The sequence below is a fragment of the Protomyctophum bolini genome (assembly GCF_963924005.1).
Source record: "Protomyctophum bolini genome assembly, chromosome: 6".
Classification (NCBI taxonomy): Eukaryota; Metazoa; Chordata; class Actinopteri; order Myctophiformes; family Myctophidae; genus Protomyctophum; species Protomyctophum bolini.
Genome location: NC_137867.1, coordinates 40,169,874 through 40,193,528, shown reverse-complemented (window position 1 = coordinate 40,193,528; position 23,655 = coordinate 40,169,874). Strand labels below are relative to the sequence as shown.

The 23,655-nt window shown below is 40.5% G+C and overlaps 3 protein-coding genes across 5 annotated transcripts in view; 1 reads left to right on the top strand and 2 right to left on the bottom strand.

Moving 5' to 3' along the window:
• The window catches only part of LOC308317627 (disintegrin and metalloproteinase domain-containing protein 9-like), a 33,837-nt gene extending 26,285 nt beyond the window's left edge, over window positions 1-7,552 (bottom strand). For both annotated transcript variants that reach the window (XM_080766771.1, XM_080766772.1), the window contains exons 1-2: window positions 7,034-7,552; window positions 230-336 (exon numbers count right to left, since the gene is read on the bottom strand). In XM_080766771.1, coding sequence (XP_080622897.1) covers window positions 230-336; window positions 7,034-7,121 — 195 coding nt within the window. In that variant the 5' untranslated portion in view covers window positions 7,122-7,552. The remainder of the gene's footprint in view (window positions 1-229; window positions 337-7,033) is intronic.
• A 5,162-nt stretch (window positions 7,553-12,714) lies between these two features.
• On the bottom strand, window positions 12,715-17,606 carry LOC308316827 (uncharacterized protein). The gene is made up of 3 exons (XM_080765618.1): window positions 17,323-17,606; window positions 15,084-15,215; window positions 12,715-14,052 (listed from the first exon to the last, which is right to left on the bottom strand). The coding sequence occupies exons 1-3, from the start codon at window positions 17,371-17,373 to the stop codon at window positions 13,912-13,914; spliced, it is 324 nt and encodes a 107-aa protein (XP_080621744.1). The 5' UTR covers window positions 17,374-17,606; the 3' UTR covers window positions 12,715-13,911.
• A 458-nt stretch (window positions 17,607-18,064) lies between these two features.
• Window positions 18,065-23,320, top strand: ppp6c (protein phosphatase 6, catalytic subunit). 2 transcript variants are annotated; one of them, XR_013964174.1, is made up of 8 exons: window positions 18,065-18,221; window positions 18,886-18,981; window positions 19,354-19,419; window positions 19,803-19,944; window positions 20,094-20,173; window positions 20,459-20,668; window positions 22,224-22,604; window positions 22,652-23,320. XR_013964174.1 is itself a non-coding variant. In XM_080765186.1 (7 exons), the coding sequence occupies exons 1-7, from the start codon at window positions 18,147-18,149 to the stop codon at window positions 22,470-22,472; spliced, it is 918 nt and encodes a 305-aa protein (XP_080621312.1). In that variant the 5' UTR covers window positions 18,065-18,146; the 3' UTR covers window positions 22,473-23,320. The 2 variants fall into 2 exon arrangements, 1 of the variants encoding a protein (XP_080621312.1); XM_080765186.1 differs by having other exon boundaries at window positions 22,224-23,320.
• Window positions 23,321-23,655: the final 335 nt, after the last annotated feature.

The following is a 23,655-nucleotide window of genomic DNA, read 5'->3' as shown; positions in this document are numbered from 1 at the left end:
GTGTGTATATCGCCAAAGGTCATGTCAGGTCCAGCAGGGCGGAAGAACATTGGATTGGTCAGCCGTTATTGTGCTTAGCTTTCTCTTCCTAAGGTCAAAGATTCAAAGGGGTGCACAGGAAGTGGCAGTGAGACAGATATAGTCATGTGACCTGACATGACACACATTTGTTGTATAATGGAGGGAGAGGAGAGGAGAGGAGAGGAGAGGAGAGTTGGAGATCTGGTACCTGATTGGGTGGTGTGCTGCTGACATCCCTCCTCAGCTTGTTTCCTATTGGCCGTGGTACGACCAGCTGATAAGAAGAGAGGTGTGCTGTCTGCTGGGAGGCGGTGCCTAGAGAAGAAGACACATGCACGGTCACATTATCAATGTGTGTAAACGTTCTCTCTTAGTGCCATTGGCTTCCCTATTGTCTGTCTCTGCTCCCTATCAACTTAATCACTGATGCCTGAATTGGCCCTCTCAGCTCTCCTAAAATCTGTGTCTCCTCTGTCTCTCCTATACGTCTCCCTCTCAGCTTTCCTACTGTCGATCTCCTACACCGTCTCCCTCTCAGCTGCCCTCAAACTAGTAGATCTAAACTCAGTTAACTCACACCTGACATCTATCTATACAATTGAGAAGTTGTAACACGTTGTGCGGCGTGCACGCACAACTTTGTCCACAGTTCGGGTGGCCAAGTCATAGACGCCACTGACTTTACCGGTACTTTACAACCGTGGACAGCTTTAGTTTCCCACAGCGGGGCCAGCTTTTGCAGTTTCTCTTTCCGTGATGCGATGGAGCTATTGCGGTGAGCACGGGAAAAACACAGTCGGTGGCCAAAGACACATCGCTGTCGGCCTTCGTTCAAAATGTACGCTTTGTGTGTGTCTCTCACTTGGACACACGGTATTCACAGAGAAACAACAACAACACGGATGCGTGAGGCTAGACGTGAGCGTGCCGCAGATGCGCAAGCTTCTAGTTTACCACAATCACAGACCTCACCTGATCTCATTATCATGTTCTTTCTCTTCATTAATTTGTTTGTTGTCAACCACAGAATTGCCTGACAAACCACTGGTGTTCCAGTTAAAACTCACTACCGACCCTGTAAAAAACACGACTGTTCCAGTGAAAAAGTTTGTACTGGGAATCTTGCTGTTCCCATCCGGTCACTCTACCCCTGAGCCACTGCCGCCCGAAAAAAGCGAAATCATACACCTGTGTTTTCACAGAATTTGTCTTGAGAAAGATATTACAACATTGCTTGAAACCAGGATCTCTGAACCAATAATTATTTGAAATTAGCTGTGGATGAGGGTGAATTGCATATCTATGATAATGGAAATTGTGTACTTCAAATTTTGTTTGCAGAAGGCTGTTCCATCCTTGTTTGTTTCAGCATGACAATCCCCTACGCCCTCCCATACAGAAATGGTTTGATCAGATGAGTAAGGAAGAACTTGACTGGTCTGCACCATAACGAGTCCTGACCATAACCCTGTCCAACACCTTTTGGCATGAACTGGAATTCAATTCACTAAAGTATGTAACTTTTTTTAATGAAAATTGAATCAATGCTCTTCTATTGAGACATTTAGAAGATCGTGTCAAAGGTCATGCCTCAGCTAGACACAGGATCTGGCATGAATTTTGACAGGATAGTCAATTTATCCCCTGAGCAAGTAGGCAGGCTCGATTAGCAGAGCTCACTGGTAAAAATGTCAGCACTTGCGCAAGCAAATGGGTACAAATCCCACAAGAGGAAAATTACATAGTGCAGCATTAAGTAATTGATCGTGTGTCGTGTGGATGAATGGAAATAAATAACGCCTTAAGTGGAGTTGGTTCCCCCTTTTGCTACTATGACATTCTGCACTATTCTGTGACGTTGTTTTTCACTGGCTGGACCAATGGCTGCTGCAATTTGCTACCAAATTACCGGTAGTCTTCCACAGTGAGGTCAGACACTTCATGGTGGGACGGCACGGGGGGTTGTCATTATGAGACAGGAAATGGACTTCTGCAGGCTGCTGCGATAAAATTGATATATCTAACGTCACTGTAGGTGCAACCTTAAGAGTTCCGTTAAATGGAAAAGGGGCACTAATTAGAAACAGGTTGTCCATTGACTTTTGGTTATACAGTCTTGTTACAATTCTAGAATTCTATAGAAGTGGAGACTAGTTGTGTAGTCCACCAGGCGTCTAATCCTAAATCACGTTTAAATACATTTTCACAAAATGGTATTATGATAAAATAATGATACTATAATATATTTCCAGTTTCCAAAAAATAATTTCAAATATTATTCAGCATGATCAATCAAATTTTCTTTTATAACCAGGCTATAATAAAAGAAAACAGGCTATTATTTCAAGCTGATGCCATGGCAAACCCAAGAGCCAACCCTCATTGTGAATGATGAATTTATAATGAATTTAAAAGAGTGGACCCTCAACAGTGTAATGCTTTATGGCTTCGTCCACTCACAGTTAACAGTTTTTGTATTGAGTTGTGCTTGAAATGTACTGTAATTCAGCAAAGTATAAATACTTCAAACAATCAATCAATGAATAAGTATTGATAGACAGATGCATGGATTGACACACTGACACAGATATTGTAGAGGTAGTCTTCTGTCTGTACCAGTAGCAGTTGTGTTGTTGTTACTGTGGCTACTGTAGTCTGTTACTGAGTCCTAACTTACTTTACTTACGCCTATTACTGTTCCTGGGGCTTAGGCCCGTAGCCTATTTGCAGGTTTTTCACTGGGAAGTGTAGCTAACCTTAACCTCTCTATCCCAACCCTCCTTGTTTCTCATTCAGACCAGGGGCCAGCAATGAAAGAGTGGGCGCGGCTGTCTGAACAAAGTCCTAGCAGTCAGTGTTGCTAAGCTTCTTAACCTCATTGTGACCTGGAGGCTAGCCACAGCAACCTGTAAATACCCACAATGCTCAGCTACCACCGCCTGGAACTCTATCCCCCAAAATCAAGCATCATGTAGACTAGTCTCTGAGAGATTTCTGCCAAAGGAGTGCTGGTGCAGAATGAGATAGTTAGTTAGTGTTTAGCAGTATGTGTACAAGTATTGTACTGTGTTGAGTAATTTGAACTCTTTACAGTGTTTGTGGTAATGTGGCCTGGCTTAACACATGGTTTATAAACAGAAAAGATCCAAAGCACAGAATGGAAATGTTAGCATATAGGCGCGTTTCAAGGCGCCTTACTTTTCATTCGTGTAGACTCTGCCACAAAGTGGCTGTATGCTACTGTATGCTGGCCCGTGCCTCCCTAAATAAAAAAAACCCTTAAAAAAAGTAAAGACGTGATTTTTTTCTGTTCATACAAACTCTTCTGAGCACTGTGAGCTGTGCACCCGGTAAACTACTTGTTGAGACTTGAGTGTGTTGTGCTCACGATCACTTTCCCTTCACTTAACACATTCGTTCTGCCCGTTTAAGATGATCCTAGATCAGTGACATTCCGATCATCCAATAGTAAAGAGTACAAGGATCAGATCCTAGATCAGAAACATTAGCCTACAATCCTCCAATGGGGGGGTGTGTGTGTGTGGGGGGGGGGGGGGGGGGTGGAGTTGTCACCCCCAGGGTGGATAAAGAGTACTAAACAAGTATTAGATCAACCAATAGTGCAGGGTACCGTACAAGGATCCTAGACTAACGATCAGCCAAGAGTACGGAGAAAAAGCATCAAATCAGCGACATTACTACTACTAGTATCAACCAATATTAAGGAGTACAAGGATCAGTTCCCATATCAGTGGACACAATATCCCTGATTCCCTGTGTTATCCTAGAAAGATCATGCAGGGAGGAAGTGACATAACCAGAATAAAAACATCAGATAAGGACAGCAGATAACCTACTACTCTAGCCCAATTTGGGGCGGGAACCCCATTTGGTGTTTTAAGCATTATGTTATACTTTAGCTATTGGAAAATAGCAGATCTACAAGCTCATAGCACGGCACACTACGAGCTTGTAGATCTATTTTTGAAAAATCGTGAAAAAATCGTGCAAAGCTTTGAATATATATTCTTTCATAGCCATCGTTTTTAACTAAAATCTTTGCTTCTGGGGAGGTCACTGGAAAAAAAAATCAGATGGGGGTCGGCAGCAAATTACATATAATCTTGGGGATCCTTCACATGAAATATTGAGCACCAGAAACAGATATTTCAGAATACTGTCAGGATTTAGAAGAAATGTTTAGGCCTAAATGGGCTAGGAGTGTTTACTTTTGTCTCTGTCATAATCATTTCACCAGTGTGTCACGCATGAGGTTGAACTCTCTATGAACCTGGTTCATAGGGAGCGTTCTATGAACAACAAAATAACATTTGATTAAATTAACACCTGATGCAGGTTCACCAACAACATACAAACTGTATGGACATTATAGTCAGAGCAATGTATCTGTTTGGCCATTATTTGACTGTTTTTCTGAGCGGTGGCATACCATGTGTGTGTGCGTGCGTATGTCTGCCTGAGTAGGACCTTTGACCCCTGTCTGAGTAGGACCTATTGACCCTGCAGCTGCTGAAGCCAAGCTCCAAGGCACCACACACACTATAACACAGTATTATGACACACAATACTATGCAACTATAACACACAGTAACTATAACAATAAAAGCATAGTTCCACCGCTCAGTTCGTGTGGGTGCTATTTTGTTTTGACAACATCTGTATCGCAATTATGCGCTCCGAAGTGTCCTGATTTTTTGGTGCAACCACTCGCCAGCCATGTGTGTGGCTGGGTGGGTGTCTGGGTGAGTAGCTGGCTGGGTGGGTCTGAACACGAAAACAGCATGGTTGTTTTTCACCACCTGTGCGCAACCTAACACACACAAACACACACGGACATATTAACTGTATATGAGCGGCAGCAGTGGCCGAACGGTTTGCGGAGCGGTCTTGATACCGGAAGGTCGCCAGTTCGAATCCCCGGACCGGCACGTTAAGATTACCACCGCTGAAGTGCCCTTGAGCAAGGCATTGAACCCCTACCATGAAATGTTCTATGAGCAGGGTGTGGCTGTAAACAAGAATCTCGAGCTTAGTCCACTTCCCTGGGTAAACAAAGAACTTTGCTTTGCTTTGCTTATACAGTATATGATGATTTCAGGTGTGACAGTAGAGGGACCCACACACAGTATCTCTGTCATTTCTCAACCGTTTCGGACGCGGGGCGGCACGCCGGAACCGGGTCGACCCCCTGGGCAGTGGGCACGTTCCTGGGGTCTGGAACTTCCTGACCTTATTTTTGTATAAGTTAAATATATAGTATAGTAAAAGTTAAATACTTAGGACTCTGGTACTGGCATCAGACCCAATAATCTGGCATCTAACCTAACCCATAATCGGTTTGCCTCTACAATTATCACCTGATACAGGATTACCAACCACCCTTTAGGAGTTATCCTCACACCGGGCTCGAATTCGGATTTTTAAGGGCGTTTCTCCATCGGTTTTCCGAACAAACGCGGCCGGTGTGCAACCACCTTTAACCTTTAGGCCTGGGCCAATGTAACCCGACAGCATGTCGTGGGTTCGAGTCCCAATTCTGATGACTTTTGCTGCGTGTCACGTCCCATCTCTCTCCCCATTTTCTGTTAACCTACAGCTTTACTATCAATAAAGGCATAAAAAGCCCCAAAATAAATCTTAGAGGGGGGGGGGGGGGAAAGCAGTACTGGAGTTTAAAATCTGGCCCCATGCAGTCACCAATCACGTGGGTCTAAAGAAATGTGTTGCGCCTGAGGGTTCAGGCTCAGGATATAAAGGGCACCGAGCCTTTTCAGTAATTGCTCCTAAACTGTGGAACCAGGTTCCTAGCCATGTCAGGCTGGCTCCAACACTACCTGTTTTTAAAACGCATCTTAAAACTCATTTCTATTCCCTGGCTTTTAAACCGTGAATAATGTGTACTCCTGAGTGTTTGATTTTATTGTATGTTTTTATTACTGTATTGTATTATGTTTTAATACTGTTTTTCCTAATTGTACAGCACTCAATTTTGTTGTTTTAAATGTGCTCTATAAATAAAATTGGATTGGATAATATTTACGGTAATTCATTATATTGGGTCACTTAGTTTCAACTCACCAACACTAAATTGGGCTCCCAGTATGAATTCCAGCTGAGAGAATCACCGCTCGGTTAAATCAAAGCAGCCTGTGAGGCTAGCAGGAGTGTTATTATAAGTTATAAATTATAACTTAAAATGAATGAATGTTCGTATACAGATGATATCCATGTTGGTCAAATAAATATAGTATGTTATGTTTGTTGCTATTCAAGCTCAGGTTCAATAATAGGATTACTTTGTTTTTACATTTCAGCAGACTCCAACTGTGAGAGCTCATGTTACAGTCCAGTCAAGTCTGCCACAGACAGGCTCATGCCATATCCTATCCCATCATGTACAACTGCCTGTGCAGTGTGTAGACTACTAGCCATGGTTCACATGACTCTCTACTTCACGAGCCATGTCATGATAATCATGACAGTCATGTTTCAGGGCTAGTAGACTACAGAGTCAGACCCCCTAGCTAAAACTAGCCTGTAGACTACAGACAGACAGAAGCCTAAAACAGTCAATAGTCTACTCTAGACTACAGACAGGCAGACGCCCTGGCTAAAACTCTGGAAAAATGATGCAGTGCATCACATAAAAACCCAAGGACTCCTTTCGCCCCCCACATCACATCAATGGTATGAAGTACATGTCACCTAAAATGAGTCAGCAAGCAAGCTAGTGAGATTGAGTGAGTGAGTGTCGACTGTGTCGTTATTCCATACCACCAGACCTAGCCCTAGAACGGCTCTTACAGTATACTATACACTAACGCACATTCAGGCTATATAGTATGGTCTGGTGTAGACCTAGAATGCCTGTGTGTACCGACTGATCCTTAATAATACACAGTACTACACACTCAAAAGAAGAAACGTGTGGAAGTTCAAAGTGTTGTATTTCAAATGTATTGATCGGTGAGGCTGCTCGCTCCGTCCTCACCTGGCGTGACTAGTCCGTCCAGTAGCACCACGGACACACAGAGGAACTGGACCCAGTAGTACTGGGACAGCAGGAATGTCACCTCCATCTTCTAAATGGAAAAATGTATGTCAACAACCCTAACTCCCTGTCCTGTCCGTCCGTCCGTCCGTCAGGCCGATCGGTGCGGCAACAAAATGAAATCAAAACAACAGCATTAACGGCTATCTTCTTCTTTATCCAGGCGTTTCCAATCCCTTCTTCTCCTCCTTCTGGGGTGAAACTGATGTTAAAACCACACAACTGCTTCTTTTTTCTTTGGCCGTGCCATTCTGCTACCTCACAACTATTCCCTGTTTAGTAGAGGCTGCAATAGCGTGATTGTTTTGTCAACTGCCTGCAGTGTCTGGTGGTTTCAGAATCCTCTCGGTCCTTGACAAATCTCCGTTTAAAAACTTAAACAAACACGATCAGGCTTCGGAAAATCAATTTGGAGCAGATGAAGATCTCTCTCGTCCCCTCTGCTAGGATGTGTCAATCTGTTGGGTGACCGCAACCATGTAACCATAGGTTTTTCTGGTGTTTAACAAAATAAAAGTCTCTCGACAATGTTTTTATATTCTATGGAACAATATATAATAGAGTGTGCTAAATGAAACAAACCTTAATTGCGATTTAGGCCTGTGTATTTTATTATGTATTACATAATTATTTTATGCATTTCGCAAGTTTTGAAATCTTAACAGGATCCATGTCATTAAGTGCATGGCGTGTAGCCTACAATAAATGTAATCGAAATGTATAGGCTACTGCTAATTAACTCTGTGTAGTAAAACGACTGTCGCTTGCCGAAAATAACTTCGCCATTCAAGTTTCATCTAACGGTAACAATTAAACAATAACGTGTTTTTTTAATTAAATATATGTTTATCTTATGTTTATCTTGAAACAGAGGTCTCTGAAGAAGTGGAAGTTCTGTTTTGTCCCCAACAAGGGCCTCTTCACTCCATTTAGAAGCGCTACTATCACGCATGCGTTTACAATTGGACCGTGGCATCCCTCCCCTCTGTCTGCACGGACACCAAACCAAACCGATACACAACACAACACAGTACAGTCACTCACTGTCTGGCATTAGTGTCATATCTTATCAGAACAGAACACAATCTATTCATTTCATTTGTAGGTCTATATCTCGAGATCCTCATTGGAACGAATTGCGTCGATTCATGTGAATCGCCGGCTGTGATCAGTTTTTTAACCATCTTTGTCTTTTATGACGTAGGTATCTAATATCTATGACGTAGATATAAATTACTCCAAATCTGGTAACTGTGGACCCCCTGGGTGTGTAAAGTAGCCTATTTTTACCTCACCGTACCTCTTTTTGTAGCCTAACTGATTTCATTCAATCAGGTATAGGAAGTTGAGGGTTAATTTTAGTTGGCTCATTAAAATAATTATATATAGGCTATCATTATTATGTTTCCATTACTTTCCTTTGTAATGGTTTATCCTGTATCCTGATTCCTGTAGGCCTCGGTAGAATCTGCACCTGGCTCGCTGATAACAAACTATCCTTACAACTGGGAAAAACTGAATCCATTCTCTTCGGATCAAATAGTAATCTCAAAAAGGCAGATGGCTTCTTGGTTAGAGTGGGTGACGATATTATCACACGGAAGGATAAAATTACCTACCTAGGTTCCATCCTGGAGGCCAATCTTTCCGGTGATAAGATGGCCACCAACGTAATCAAAAAAGTCAATCAAAGAACAAGATTCCTCTACAGGATCTCCTCACTGGTCAACAAAAACACCTTGAAGACCTTAACAGGAGCCCTCGTACAAGGTTTCTTTGACTATGCATCCACCTCTTAGTACCACAGCACCTCAAAGGCCCTTAAAACAAGTCTCCAGACCTCCCAAAACAAACTGGTCAGGCTCCTACTTGGCCTCACCCCCCGAACCCACCTCACCCCTGCCCACCTCACCCCTGTGGTGTCACAGTATTACTTCATACTTTTCAACACTTGTTGCTTTTTGCAACACTTCTGCAACGCTTTTGCTTTTGCAACGTTTCCTGCGAGTGATGCTTCCTACGAGTGTTGCTTCCTGTATCTCTGTATATCTGTCAGGCCTCTTACAGTAGTTGTTCACCCCCAAAAATATATTTTTTTTCTCTTGAATTCATGGAGATTGTTGTTTTTGTCGCATTTCTGAGCCAATAATTGACTCAGAAATGTGACAAAAACAAAACAATCTCGATGAATTCACTCCACTCACAGTTAACAGTCTTTGTATTGAGTTTGTGCTTGAAATGTACTGTAATTCTGCAAACTGTTAATAAATATTTCAATCAATCAATCAATCAATCAATAATTATCTCTCCTAATTGCAGGATAAAAGTGGTATCGCAATCTGAAAGTATTTTTGAATACAATAACATTTATTCTAAAAATAAATGGATTTAGAATGTTTATTGTATCACTAGGAGGTATTCCCAAATGCCAAAGGGACTCTCAACACTTTCATGTCATGGACCCCCGAAATTAAAATATATGCTATTTGACCCGCGGGACCCAATCTGAAAATATTTTGTGCCGGGGACCCCATGATTTGTGTTGTTAAAATGTTTCAGAAATATTACACATTTGTAACAAGGTTTCTTTGAAAAGCTCTCTACAAGCTCACAACGCATTGCATATTTGTAAGGCTTCTGTAGATCAGATATTTTCAAATGGCCAATGTAGACCAGTGTTGTTTTTGTCCACTAAACCAAAAATTGTTCGTCGACTACCTTTTTTCACTGATGAAAACTACATGAAAACTAAGCTATGATGACTAAAACTAAGACTAAATATGTTGACAATTTCGTAAACAGATAAGAGTAAAATGTTAGGAAGGGACTTGTGGACAAAAGATCCAGTATAAGTAAAAGACAAGTGATTTTACACTAGCCGATAGCCGATAGCCGATCTACAAGCTCACAACGCGTCACAGCCATAGACTGTAAAAAATAAAAATAGGTCACAGAGCGACTCAAGGCCACTGAGCTGGTTAACCTGTAGATTTAGTCGACTAAAATCTTATGACATTTAGTCGACTAAAACTAGACTAACACTAATACATTCCAGGTGACTACAATGTGACAAAAACTAAGTGAAAACTTCAAGAGGCCAAAAACAACACTGATGTAGGCTAGGCCTATAGGGTTTAAAGTGGTTATGCTGACCCTGTAGAATAGATGCACTGATCTAGGTAACTGTTCTGACAGTTATGACCCTCTGTCATTCAGTATAGGTACTTATTCTTTATTTGTGGTGTCCTTTATTCTGTCTACAACACAACAGTGTTGATTGGAATCAATGTTAAAATTATTATGTATGCATCAAATTGAAGTATAGGCCTAAATGCTTCCCCAGAAATCCCCACCATATATGATTTAGTTTGAACTTTGGGAGCAGAAGATCGGTCCTGGGCGATGTGACACTTCTCAAGGGTTCACCGCTAAACCCCTTATCCCTAAACTTCTTTGCCTTAAAAATATATATATATGTTGAAAAACATTTTTGAATAGTTCAACTAGCCAATCTACATTGACACGTTGTAGAATGGCCATTTTAACTATTCAAAATAGTAAAAAAGGCAAAGAAGTTAAGGGGTTTAGCGGTGACGAAAATGAAGCCCATCATATTTTGATTATTCAAGAGACATCAACCAACAGTGCATATTAAAACAGAAGTCCTACCTGAGCTCCAGAACAGAATGAACAACATGACTGGATGCATTTTTGCCTCCAGAGGATTCGGTCACACTTTTAGTCTGGAGAACTGGACCTTCACTGAACAAAGACATTCGGTCTTATATCTCTAATACTGACGTCAACTGCTCTCCTCTACATCGTTATCTCTTCATGGATGTGATTCATCTGTGGTGTCACAGTATTACTTCATACTTTTCAACACTTGTTGCTTTTTGCAACACTTCTGCAACGCTTTTGCTTTTGCAACGCTTCCTGCGAGTGATGCTTCCTACGAGTGTTGCTTCCTGTATCTCTGTATATCTGTCAGGCCTCTTACAGTAGTTGTTCACCCCCAAAAATATAATTTTTTTCTCTTGAATTCATGGAGATTGTTGTTTTTGTCGCATTTCTGAGCCAATAATTGACTCAGAAATGTGACAAAAACAAAACAATCTCGATGAATTCAAGGCTTTATGCCATGTGGTGTGTCATTGATAGAACGTAATTATTTTGGGTGAACTGATGGGTACAACACATATTGATATTGTATAACCGGACAGCGTCTCCCAACGAGCATCCTACCAGTGTTGTTTTTGGCAGCAAATTTCTATTTTTGTTTTAGGTCATAGTCTCTGGAATAGTTTACATTTAGTTTTAGTCACATTTTAGTCATCTAGAATGCATTAGTGGTAGTCTAGTTTTAGTCGACTAAATATAAGATTTTAGCATGCATTTTCAGCATGCAACCAAGTGTAAAATGACTTATACTGAATCTCTTGTCCACTAGTGCCTTCCTAAGATTTTAGTCTAGTTTTTATTTGTTGACAAAATCGACAGTATATCGACAGTATATTATATACTATAGTCATAGTTTTAGTCATCATGGCTTAGTTCTTATGTAGTTTTTGTCAGTGAAAAAAGGTAGTCGACGAACATTTTTCGTCCTAGTATTAGTCGACGAAATCCACACTGCATCCTAGACTGCGGAAGGCAGACATATGCCTTTGTTGGTTTATTGGTTAAAGAGATCCAATCAGTATACTCAGTTGACCATATTATTATTTAAATCATTAATGTTAAATAAAGAGCCATTTATTTAAAAGGCATAATGTGATTAAATACAAATGTATTATACATTTTTTATATATCAGGATATTGATTCATCTATGTTTAACCTTTAATCTATATGACCAAAGGATGACGAATACACTGTATGCCCATATTTCCGTAACTGTGTTTTCCCAGCATCAAACCGAGCGGGTTGATAGAAATCTAAAATTGTCACTAAGATAAAGGAAAAAGGAAGTACCATTCTGACGCCCATGAGCTCATGTAGTACATTTCATACTCATTCTGTTATTCAATCTGTAATACTTTAACTTCATGCAATTGGATTAAATACATGATAAATCCTTTATACCTTTGTCCGTTCTTAAAATTCACCAATTAAAGGACACGCAGAGATAGGGTGCTCCAAGAGGGTCTTTCTAATCTAAAGTATCTCACTGCACAATTTATTTGTTGTTATAAAGAGCCCATCTCCAACACCTTCCAGTAAAATAAAAAGTGCACCGACATCTGTGAGTCACTCCTAGCACTTTGTGTTCGTGAGTCAGAAGATCACCATAGCAACCTTTCTAACACTCCTCCCCCCCCCCCCGTGTTAAGCTGCCTGTCTTATACCAAACAATAATACCATCAATTCCCCTTTTTACAATTTAACCATTTTTTCATTTGTTCTTGGCTGGGCGTAGCCTATATAGCCCTGTTTAACAATGTTGTGACCAATTTGCAAGTTGAGAGTAAGCTACAGCTGGTGGCCTAGCAGACCAGCCAGTTGTCCCTCCAGGCTATGGGATTATGGTGGAGTGAGAGACAGAGAAAGATAAATGCAGTCAAGGCATATTTTAAATGTGTTCAGGCAATGAGGCATGACCCAAATAATTATTTCCTGTTGCAGTGTTTATGAATATCAGTAGCAGACAGACAGGAAATACGTTGTTCCCTAGCAATGCAAGTCCATACGGTATGGATATGAGACTGTCCTTTATGAATACCGGTAACCTAACATTTGTCGGCAATCCATTTGTTTGAGGGGCGTTAGCCCCTCCTATAAACAGCTATAGTGTTTAATGTTTGTGTTGAACACAAACATTAAATGCAATTGACAATTAATGGAGAATTTACGTCATATGTGTCTGAGCAAATCGGAATATGTTTGTCGGTGGGAACCTTTGGCCAAAAAGGGACCACCATTCTTGATGATGATGATGTATGATGATTAGAGCGCCCCTCACTTCAAACGGGTGTGATTTTTATCATATGAACCCAAGCGACAACAAATACTGAAACAAGATAATGAAATCAACACTTTCCGATTTTCGAACCACATACATTTAATATTACGCTTAATCATGCACAGATTGTATTTTCTGCATAAATCAAAAACCTATTGGAAAAAGGCATTAGGAAATGTGTTCTGCTACCTCACTTCCAGGTTGGTACTGTGTAGTGCAGCGGTTCACAACCTTTTCAGGCCAAGATCCCCCCGAAAGATCCACCCTATTCATATTTGAACAGGGAACCCTGAACAGTGGACCGGACAGGGGACCCTGACAAGCACTTGGAATCATAGGAGTTGAGGCATTACATTTTGTTTGACTCGATTCCACAGATCATGTGGAATCATGTGGGGAGGTCTCAACCTGACCCACAGGTTGAGAACCACTGGTGAAGTGAGACAGGAATGTCTTTGTAGAACATTTATTATACTGACAAAAAAAACAATTCATCAACTTCTAATCTAGTTTATAAGTGAGGCACAAAACATATAGGTCCATTCAGCGCTGCACTGTGGCGACATGGACTAGGGCTACGCTTGCATGCGGGCCCTTTGTCTAAGACAAATTTCTTCCTCGGGAGACTAATAAAGTATATCTCTCTCTCATATCTCAGTGTACTAGGTAAAGTACTGTATATCAAATGAACTTCAAAAATAAAAATAAAAAAGTTATGTCTGTCTGGGTTTTATAGTCATTTAACGAATGAAAAAAGTATTATCAAACGCTTGTGACACTTCCAGAAACGTTAATGTGTGTGTGTGTGTGTGTGTGTGCGGCTGTGCGCACACACGCGTGCGACCCATGCGCGAGTGTTCAGAATAGTGGTGCAGAGTCCAGGGCTTTGACTCGTGCAGCAAACAGCAGAACATGTTTCTCCACCTCTGTGTTGATTTGGGTCTCCGAGGCCCCGGGGTTCTGCTGCACAAACTGTGCGATGTTCTGGATGCACTCTCTCTGAGAAAAACAACGGCTTCAGTTAGTCTACCAGGCAGCCATAATCTTGAACTCGAAAAGGCTATACAAATATTAATAAATACAAAATAAATAAACATGAGCTGAGGAACTTACATTTATTAATTGTTTACCAGCAGAAACACACTGCCCTCTCGTTTTATTTTGGTGATTTCACTGTTTGTTTTGGTAGACAAGACAGGGACATTTTTGGGCTACCGAAACAAACACACACATACATACAACGAGATGTCAGTGTGTTTCTGCAGCTTTAAAACGTCACCAAAAATGTATTTATTAAACACAGGGCAACATTACATACTATGACATTAACAATTTAAAGTTTTAAAACTGCCCATCTACAAGCTCATGAGGAATAATGTTGTGACACATTGTGAGATTGTAGATCTAAATCTTTCTGCCTATAATGACATGCACAAAATACGGACGCCAGGTTGAAAGTGGACACATTGGCTGCATACTTGCAGACACTGACTGATGTCATCAAAAACGTCAAATAATGGCCTATAAGTACATCATTGAAACCAATATATTAGTCAGGCTCTACAACACAACTCCAGACTGTGTTCACATTGAGTGTTTGGTGTTGGTCTCTTGCAGAATGAGTTACAGTGTGGCAGAGGGCATACATACATTTGACAGACAGTGCACGTTGTTGTGACTTTACAGCAGCTAAGGCTCATAAAGTTAAAACCATGCAGTCATTCTTGTTGCAGCTGTATTTTAAAATGTTGTCCTCATCATGACGGTGGATGAAAACGTTATTATGGTCAGAGTGTGACCGGGTGTAAAGTTCTGGAAATGGAGTCAGAATGAGGCCTGTTATTTTACTTACATGATTAATGACCCCTGTTTGTTCACAAACTGCTATTGTTGCTATAGACTAGTTATATTCTATATATAATTGTGATTACACGTCGCAATGCGGTGTAAGCTTGTAGATCTGTTTGAAAACATTTGATTTTCATCTATAAAGACCAAAATAGGGACGCCAGTGCTTCATGGGTTGTTACCTTGTACTGTTCCACTTGGTCCTGGCCGGTGACTCTGTTGAACAGCTCTCTAGCCACCTGAACTCCATTCAGAAAGATGAGAGACTCTCTATCCGAGTCGGACTGAGACGACAGCCAGCGCAACAGCGTCATCTGCACACAGAGGGACGGAATGAAGGAAGGAAGGAGGAGAGACATTTCTGTTATTTTACTGGCAGTCTCTCGAGACAGACAGTCTGACTCCGTCAAGGAAAAGAGGGCACGGTTTTTCCTTTATTTTTGACAAAGGGTTCTCGGATTGTTTTACTAGAGATGATGACACTCGTCAAAGAATGTCAAATAATATAAGACAGAGGCAAATGGCAGACCTACAAGGTCGCAACGCCTCGGGTTGCGAGGCTTTGTGCGTTTGTGGCTATTTTCACAATATTTATCCCAGTGCAGATATGATTATCGTGGTAGAGAACCACTGTCCTGACCTAGTCCACCGATTACTGATGTTTTTGCGGATATTTTGTAAAAAAGTGCAAAGTTAATTCTAATGAATAAAACTACTTTTAATTTTGAAAACGTTTCGCAAATGTGTAGTTAAAAATCAGGACACATCGGCTGCATAATTGCTGATACCAATGTTGTAAAAACATAGTCAAATGACCTACACTACAGTATGGCTTTACTCATAGCTAGAGTAGGTTATATGTGTAATGCCCGGGATTCAAATAAACCAGGTTTTGGCTCTGAGCCACTACTGCTACATACGTGCACACAATTTGTTTTCAAATACCAACACATAGTACAGTAATTATACTGTAGAAGTAGCAACGTCTCCACTCTCCACCATAATACACAGTGCCAATGATACAGACAGCACAATATTTAGACATTTAGATGAAGATGATTATCCCATTTTTGGGCATTCCAAGTTGTTGCTGTTATGAAGACCTGTGCCACAGTGCCACTGTAGCCACAATTTGCAACACTAGATTTGTTTATCAATATGTTGAATCTAGAGTTGCAACACCGACCATTCACAGGCCATATCAACAGTAGACACCCTGTTGTGCTGAATATAACGTGTTTTACTTTTTATCCCAAAAAACTAGGTCATATTATAATCGGGGACTAGACTATTTGACATTCAATGTTCTTTTTCCACAAATGAGTCTTGAAAAATTATTCTACTTATAATCAGAGTCGCCTTATATTCGGCACAATATGGTACTTTCTGTCAAGAAAGTAGCAGGTGCAGGTAATATTTCTTTCCTCAGTGTTGGAGTTTGGAGCTGGTGCTGCAGCCATCTTGGGAACTAAACACAATATAAGGGAGAAGGGGGGGGTAGGTAGTCGATCGGACCAATGGTATGTCGGACCAAAGTATAGTAACCAGTGAGAAGAGTGTGGGGCCGAGAAAGGTTCTTATTGACTTTGCAAGTTGCAGCTAGGTTGCTAGGATGTGCTGGGAAGTTGGAACCCAGGTCCCCAACATTTTAACCCTCGTTGGCCGGGTGAAATATTAGGGTTTTGGTCATCAGGCAGAGGCTCAGTCTGAGCCACTACTGCATATGTGCACACTACTTGTTTTCACACTCATATAATATAACAGCCAGGACATCAACACAACTTGGAATGCCCAAAAAGGGATAATAATAAATACAAATGTCTAAAATTGTGCTGTCATTGTCAATGCCGTAATATGGTGGAGAGACTACTTAACTATAGTATGATAACTGTACTATGTTTCATTGTTTTGGTATGAAGACATGTGCCAAATATGCTACTCTACTGCAGTGAGTCTATAAAGTGGGGTCATTGAGGGGGTTCCAGGGAGCAAACTGTGGAACAGTTTTATTTCACTGTCTAGATTAGAAGTTGTCTCAATGAAAGAATGTACAATAATGATTATCCAGATCATGGAGTTCTCACCACATAGAGTAAAATGAAGATAAACATAAAGAAAGCGTTATTGTCCATTCAATTTACATAAAATGGAAATTTGTCTTCGGCACACCAGCAGTCAGTTACAACAATAAAAACATTACATAAAATACACAAATGCATTAAAATACAATAAGAAATGCATTCACATAACGCAGCAACAGTGATAGGCTATGGGGATTAGGTGGTGGACCCAATGACCATTTAAACATTTTCTTATTTAAAATGTGATTTGTCCACAAATCGTATAGTACATCTTTTTAAACAGTCTCATGGGGGTAGGGGGTCCACAGGATAGATGAGTGAGTGTGAGTGTGTGTCCAACCTGTTGAAATAACTGAGCATTTGTCATTCCTCCGTTCGTTGACCCCGACATATTTAATTTGGAACGTGGAGCTTCTCTGTGGAGCTAGTATTTGGCGTCACTCACCAAAATCACACGATGACACTTAAAGACGATATAACAGATTTAAAACTTTAAGATCTACTCTATAAAACACAACACGAGTTAATCTCAGTAGCAGTAAATATCTAGCTGAAAATATTTAAGGGAGCAGCAAAGCGTCAGCTCTTTCACACTTCCTGCTAGTCTGCTAGTAGCTAGCTAGTTTGTTTACATTTTCTTATTCTTTCTGGTGGAGGTCATATCCTCATACTACTATGTGGTCGCCCCCTGGTGGCGAAGAATGGCATCCCATTGAGCTCAAAAGCTAAATCAATTATAAAGAATCACACCAGTGTGAACCATAGAGTTATATACTCTAAGGTGTGAACCGAGTGGTGCAACAATGGAATGCGGAAGTGCTCATTCTATCTCAATGGGATAACGCATTCCAGCCTTAGGAGCAATGTTTGGAATTGGAACTATAGCCCATATACTAGGCACCCGCTTTGCGACGAGATAAAAGCGTGTCGCTACTCTCCTACTATACACTCTGGTGTGATCCGGTCTAGCGCCCGCCTTCCGTAATCTGGGCAATTTGCACGCACATTCACACACCATTTCCGTATCCGCTCCAGACTGGATCAGCGACCTGCATAGCGACTTGATGCCATTTTCATTGTAGCCAAGGGTATCTGTGCTGTGGGACTGACTGGGGGAGAGTAGTAAGGAAGTTGCATGCGCATAACATTTTGGTGGTGGCTACAATGGCGCCTCTAGATCTCGATAAATATGCTGAGATCGCAAAGCAGTGTAAATATCTACCAGAAAACGACCTCAAGGTAACTATGCGTTTGTCGTAGTGTCTTTGAGTAAGTCATATATCGTAATAACAAAAACAAAAAGCGTTAGCCCCATTTGTCTGTTCTTTAGTGTAGCATAGCTAACGTTAGCTTAGGTAGCTAGCTAACGTTCGTTAGCTTGCTAACGTCACCCCCATCGGGTTAGGAAGTAAAATTGTAATGCCTTTCAATATATATCATTATCTATCATATCTGAAGGTTAACCGCTAACGCATAACGTTAAAGTCACAGTTTGAACAGGTTCTTATTTGACTGCTGTCTGAGCTGTCAATTATGGCTAATGGTGGCTGAATGTGTCTGTCAGCTAGCTAACTAACGTTAACAGCAGATCTGACTGATGCTCGGCCGTTAGTTGGCATTAATGGCACGTTTTTGTATTGTTTTATGATCTTTTTTAGACCGATTCCCTTCGGTGTTACTACCTCGGTGTCAGGTCTGCAATTTGCAGATAGCCTGCCACAATCGTTTGGTTGTTCAGTTTTGTCTAAAACAGGAACCTTTGGTTTGTTTAATTGTTTTCTATCTCTACAGAGGTTACTAGGTTACGTAATTATGACACACACATGTATTTGTGCGTTTGTTTTTAATCTCAACAGATGTTTATGTGACTGACTGAGTGTGTGTTTGTTTTCAATCTCTACAGAGGTTATGTGACTATGTGTGCGACCTTCTCCTGGAGGAATCAAACGTGCAGCCTGTGTCTACTCCTGTGACAGTGTGTGGTGACATACACGGACAGGTAAAACACAATTTCTGTGGGTGGGAAATGGTATTTCTATTGGAAGTAATATTGCCCTACGTGTTCATGCAACCTGTCCTTTAGCGACTGCTGCATGTTTTTAAATAATTTATTACAAAGTAAAGTGAGTTGCTGTTCACACAATGTTGTATTTTATAATATTATTTACATTCTGCCATTCGTTGTTGATTGAATAACCTAAATATTAAATGTCTGTGTCTAAATCTATGTTATTACAGCAACACAAATGCAAAAATCAATCCGTATTATGCTCTGTAATTGTTTTGTTTTTTTCTAGCCGAGGTCCATAGATCCCATGCCTGTGGGAAAAAAGTGGTCTCAGTTTAAATGTCTTTCCTTATTTTCTTTCAGTTTTATGATCTTTGTGAACTCTTCAGAACTGGTGGACAGGTCCCAGACACAAATTACATATTTATGGTAGGTATTATTACACATTAATTCACACCTTGAAGTCATTCAAGGGGCGGCGGTGGTGGGCGGCGGTGGCTCAGGGGTAGAGTGCCTGGATGGGAACCGCAAGGTTGCCAGTTCGAACCCGGGCTCCCCCAGAGTTACTGTCGAAGTGTCCTTGAGCAAGACACTGAACCCCTAATTGCTCCCGATGTGCTAGTTGGTGCCTTGCATGGTTTCCGCTGCCATCGGTGTATGAATGGGTGAATGTAATGCACAATCTATGTAAAGCGCCTTGGATAAAGGCGCTATATAAATGCACCATTTACCATTTACCATTCCTCTGCTAGATCTTGAATTTGCTAACAAAATAACCACAACAAAGTCTGTTTTACTTGTTCTCTTTTAAGGGTGACTTTGTTGACAGAGGATATTATAGCTTGGAGACATTCACATACCTGCTGGTGTTGAAGGCAAAATGGCCTGACCGCATTACACTCCTCCGCGGAAACCATGAAAGTAGACAGATCACCCAAGTCTATGGCTTTTACGGTGAGACATTAAAAAAAATATTGGCTGTCAACAAGTTATTTTTTATAGTGATATTGAATGAAACCCATTTTCACTCCCTGACTCCCCTGAGTCTGAGTAGATGCCATTATGCCTGTTTTAAGTTAACAGCTCTATTTGTCATCTTTCAGATGAATGCCAAACCAAATATGGGAATGCAAATGCCTGGCGTTATTGTACCAAAGTGTTTGACATGCTAACAGTTGCAGCAGTGAGTATTAGAGATTGACAATTATTATTGTTTAAGTCTTGACTTCGGAACCACATCATGAATAAGTCTTCCACATTACATTTATTTTCTACAATCTTTAGCATATTTAGCAATTCTAATATTAGTTAGATACTGTTAGTTTAATATTGCCAATATTATTGGCAATATTAAACTAACAGTGTCTAACTAATATTAGAATTTTAGACATACTTTTGGAGACCTAAATTTAAAGTGAGTTTGTAAACCTTACCGTAACATTAAAATATGTGTTTGTTACATTTTCAGTTGATGGATGAACAGATTCTGTGTGTTCATGGAGGCCTCTCACCAGACATAAAAACCCTAGATCAGATTCGAACTATCGAGCGGAACCAGGAAATCCCCCACAAAGGAGCGTTCTGTGACCTGGTCTGGTCGGACCCTGAAGATGTAGACACCTGGGCTATAAGTCCCAGGGGGGCTGGGTGGCTATTTGGTGCAAAGGTCACAAATGAGGTGAGATATCATGTCACTAGACGTCATAAATTGCTTTAACTGTCAACAATATGTCATGTAATTGTCTGACTCCATTGTCCAGAGTGTAGCAGTAGCCTGTAGGTTAAATCTGTCAGGCTCCAGTCCAAAAGTGATCAGCGTCATGTTTCGCGCATGCGCAGTTTGCGCACAGCCGTTCACTTCCTTGTTTACGGCCCGACAAAACTGAATCTACGTCGCTGTCCATTTTTGATCAGAACTGTTCTGTCCTCATTTCTGACTTAACGAAGCATCTTGTTTGGAATATAAACGCTTCTAGAGAGAGATGAGACTTTACAGCCTGAGGTAGTAATGGAAGATTATACCTCACGGTTTTGAGGGGAAATGGAAGGTGGTGGGGCTTTTCAGAGTAAAATCTGCCTCATTTGCTTGGCACTCTAGCACCTTTATTCTGAAAAATTGCCTGGCAAAATAAGTGTTAGATGTGGTAATGCTTCAACAGAGCTCCAAATAAAAGCTTGGATTGGTAACTTCATTCAAATTTGTAGAGCTTGCTTGCTTGTATTCATTACAACATTTTCAAGTTTATTTTTATTTTTTCTTCTTTTTTAGTACTATGTTATGCAATAAACATGCATGTACCTTCATGGACCCCAATTTTATTAAAATGTATTATAAGCCCCAAAGCTTTGCTTTCATAAAAGATATTTTATAAAAGCAAAGCTTTGGGGCTTGAAGGTACATTAATAATGAAGCTTTGAACTATACAAATGGTTTATTGTCCAATAAATATGATTTTGGAGCCACTTTTATGTTTATTTGTAATACTGAAGATGTTGGTAAATAAATAATATATAATGTATGATAAGAACGAAATGCCATTTCTTTTTTGCAACTTACACCTCATCTACACTGCCAGCGTTGCGAGCGAACAATGAAGTCATGTATTAGAATACATGTTTTTCAATGAGACTGTCCTGATGTACTGTGAGAGTGCAGCAACGTTGTCCACCCCTCTATACTCGCTCGCAGGGTCTCTGTTTGAGCGAGGTTTCGTGGCCCCAAACACTTTTATTGGTTATTTGATTGGTTCAGGCTACGTTGCAACGCAATCTCCAACGGTCCATATGGGGTGACGGTGGCTCAGGGGTAGAGTGACCGGATGGTAACCGCAAGGTTCCCAGTTTGTTAGTGTTGAAGTATCCTTGATGTGCAGTTTGGTGCCTAGCATGGTTTCCTCCGGCATCAGTGTGTGAATGTGTGTGTGAATGTAATGCACTATCTCTGTAAAGCGCCTTGGATAAAGGCGCTTTACATTTTATTTACCATTTATATCAGGACCGTTTTTCGCATGATATCGCCATCGGAACGCTCGCTCCTTGCCTGTGTAGATGAGGTGTTAAACTGGAGCTAGATAATAAAATAAAGAATAATAAAAAAGGGACGACTGGAGCGTAGGGAAATGCTATTTATAGGGAAAAGTAGGGATAGTTGTTACAAGTGTTAGTTTGTACCCACTAATCAGTCTCTTTGTGTCTCTCCCCTCCCTTTTTTCACTTTCTTCCAAATTGTGTAGTTTGTGCACATCAACAATCTGAAGCTGATCTGCCGGGCACATCAGCTTGTCCACGAAGGCTACAAATTCATGTTTGATGAGAAGCTTGTTACGGTGTGGTCCGCTCCTAATTATTGCTACCGCTGTGGCAATATCGCCTCCATTATGGTCTTCAAAGATGCTAACACAAGAGAGCCTAAGCTCTTCAGAGCAGTGCCTGACTCTGAGAGGGTTATTCCTCCCCGAACAACAACCCCATATTTCTTGTAATCAGAGTTGACAAACATCAACATAGCTGTCACATTTGTTCTGTGTCACAGACAAAGGACTGAAAGTGTCTGTGACAGTGGCATCAGCAGTTAACCCATTCTGAACGGGAACCCATTTTGGTGTCAGCATCATGTTATGCTTTAGCTATTGAAAAATAGCAGATCTACAAGCTCATAGAGCTTGTAGGTCTGCTATTTTTGAAAAATCGAAGAACGACTGTGACATTTTTAGAATCTGATCTCGGGTCAGAATGGGTTCATCAGACCAGTGTGTGTCCAGTGGAAGCCTCGTTATGAATCTGATCTCAGGTCAGAATGGGTTAATGAGTCCATGTTGATTTTGTATGATAGTTCGTATTCTTTTCCACCTAATTTCTGCTCTCGGTGCCAACTGTCAACAGCTATTTTCTACACCATATATTTAATGCCATTATTCTAAACTAAAAACATAAACGAGGAGATCTTGGTTGTCCATGCACACAGAGTTATTGCTAATGCTGTGTAAATGCTATATTGAATAAGGCCTAAAATTTCCCAGTCATCTGACCCTTGTAAAAAAATAAAATGCATATTTTTTAGGTCTCCTCTGTAGTTTACAATAAAAATCAATTCACTCTGAAGAGCAAATCAGTTTTAGGTTGAATTTCTCTGTGGTGAAGTACCAGGTGTATTACTGTTATTTACAATGTTTTATCTTATTTTTGCTATGGAAATGTATGTAAGATAATTAACGATGAAGCACTGCACAAAAGCAAAAATTGCTTTTATCATTATAGTCCTATTGTTTCATTTGAATTAAACACTTCTGTAATAGTATCTTATAAATAAAGCTGTAACGATTGAAAATGATGCAGAGATCAACTCCTTATATCCACTAATATTTGTTCGCACTGTCAATTATTAGGCTAGCTAATTATTATGCAAGGGTTATACTATGGAATAACTTCTAGTAAGCCTTAGATCAAGATTCAACACTGTTCAATTTTTTTCTTCTATTCTGACATTTGTGTATATACGCTTTTTGAATGATTTATGTTTTACACTGCAGCTGTATATTCGGATTTTATATAGTGTGTGTGTGTGTGTGTGTGTAATATACTTGTAATACGTCAGAAGATAAGTTATACATGGTATAGCCTAATATTTAGACTCGTATATGTATTTATCGATTCTGACGTCATCAC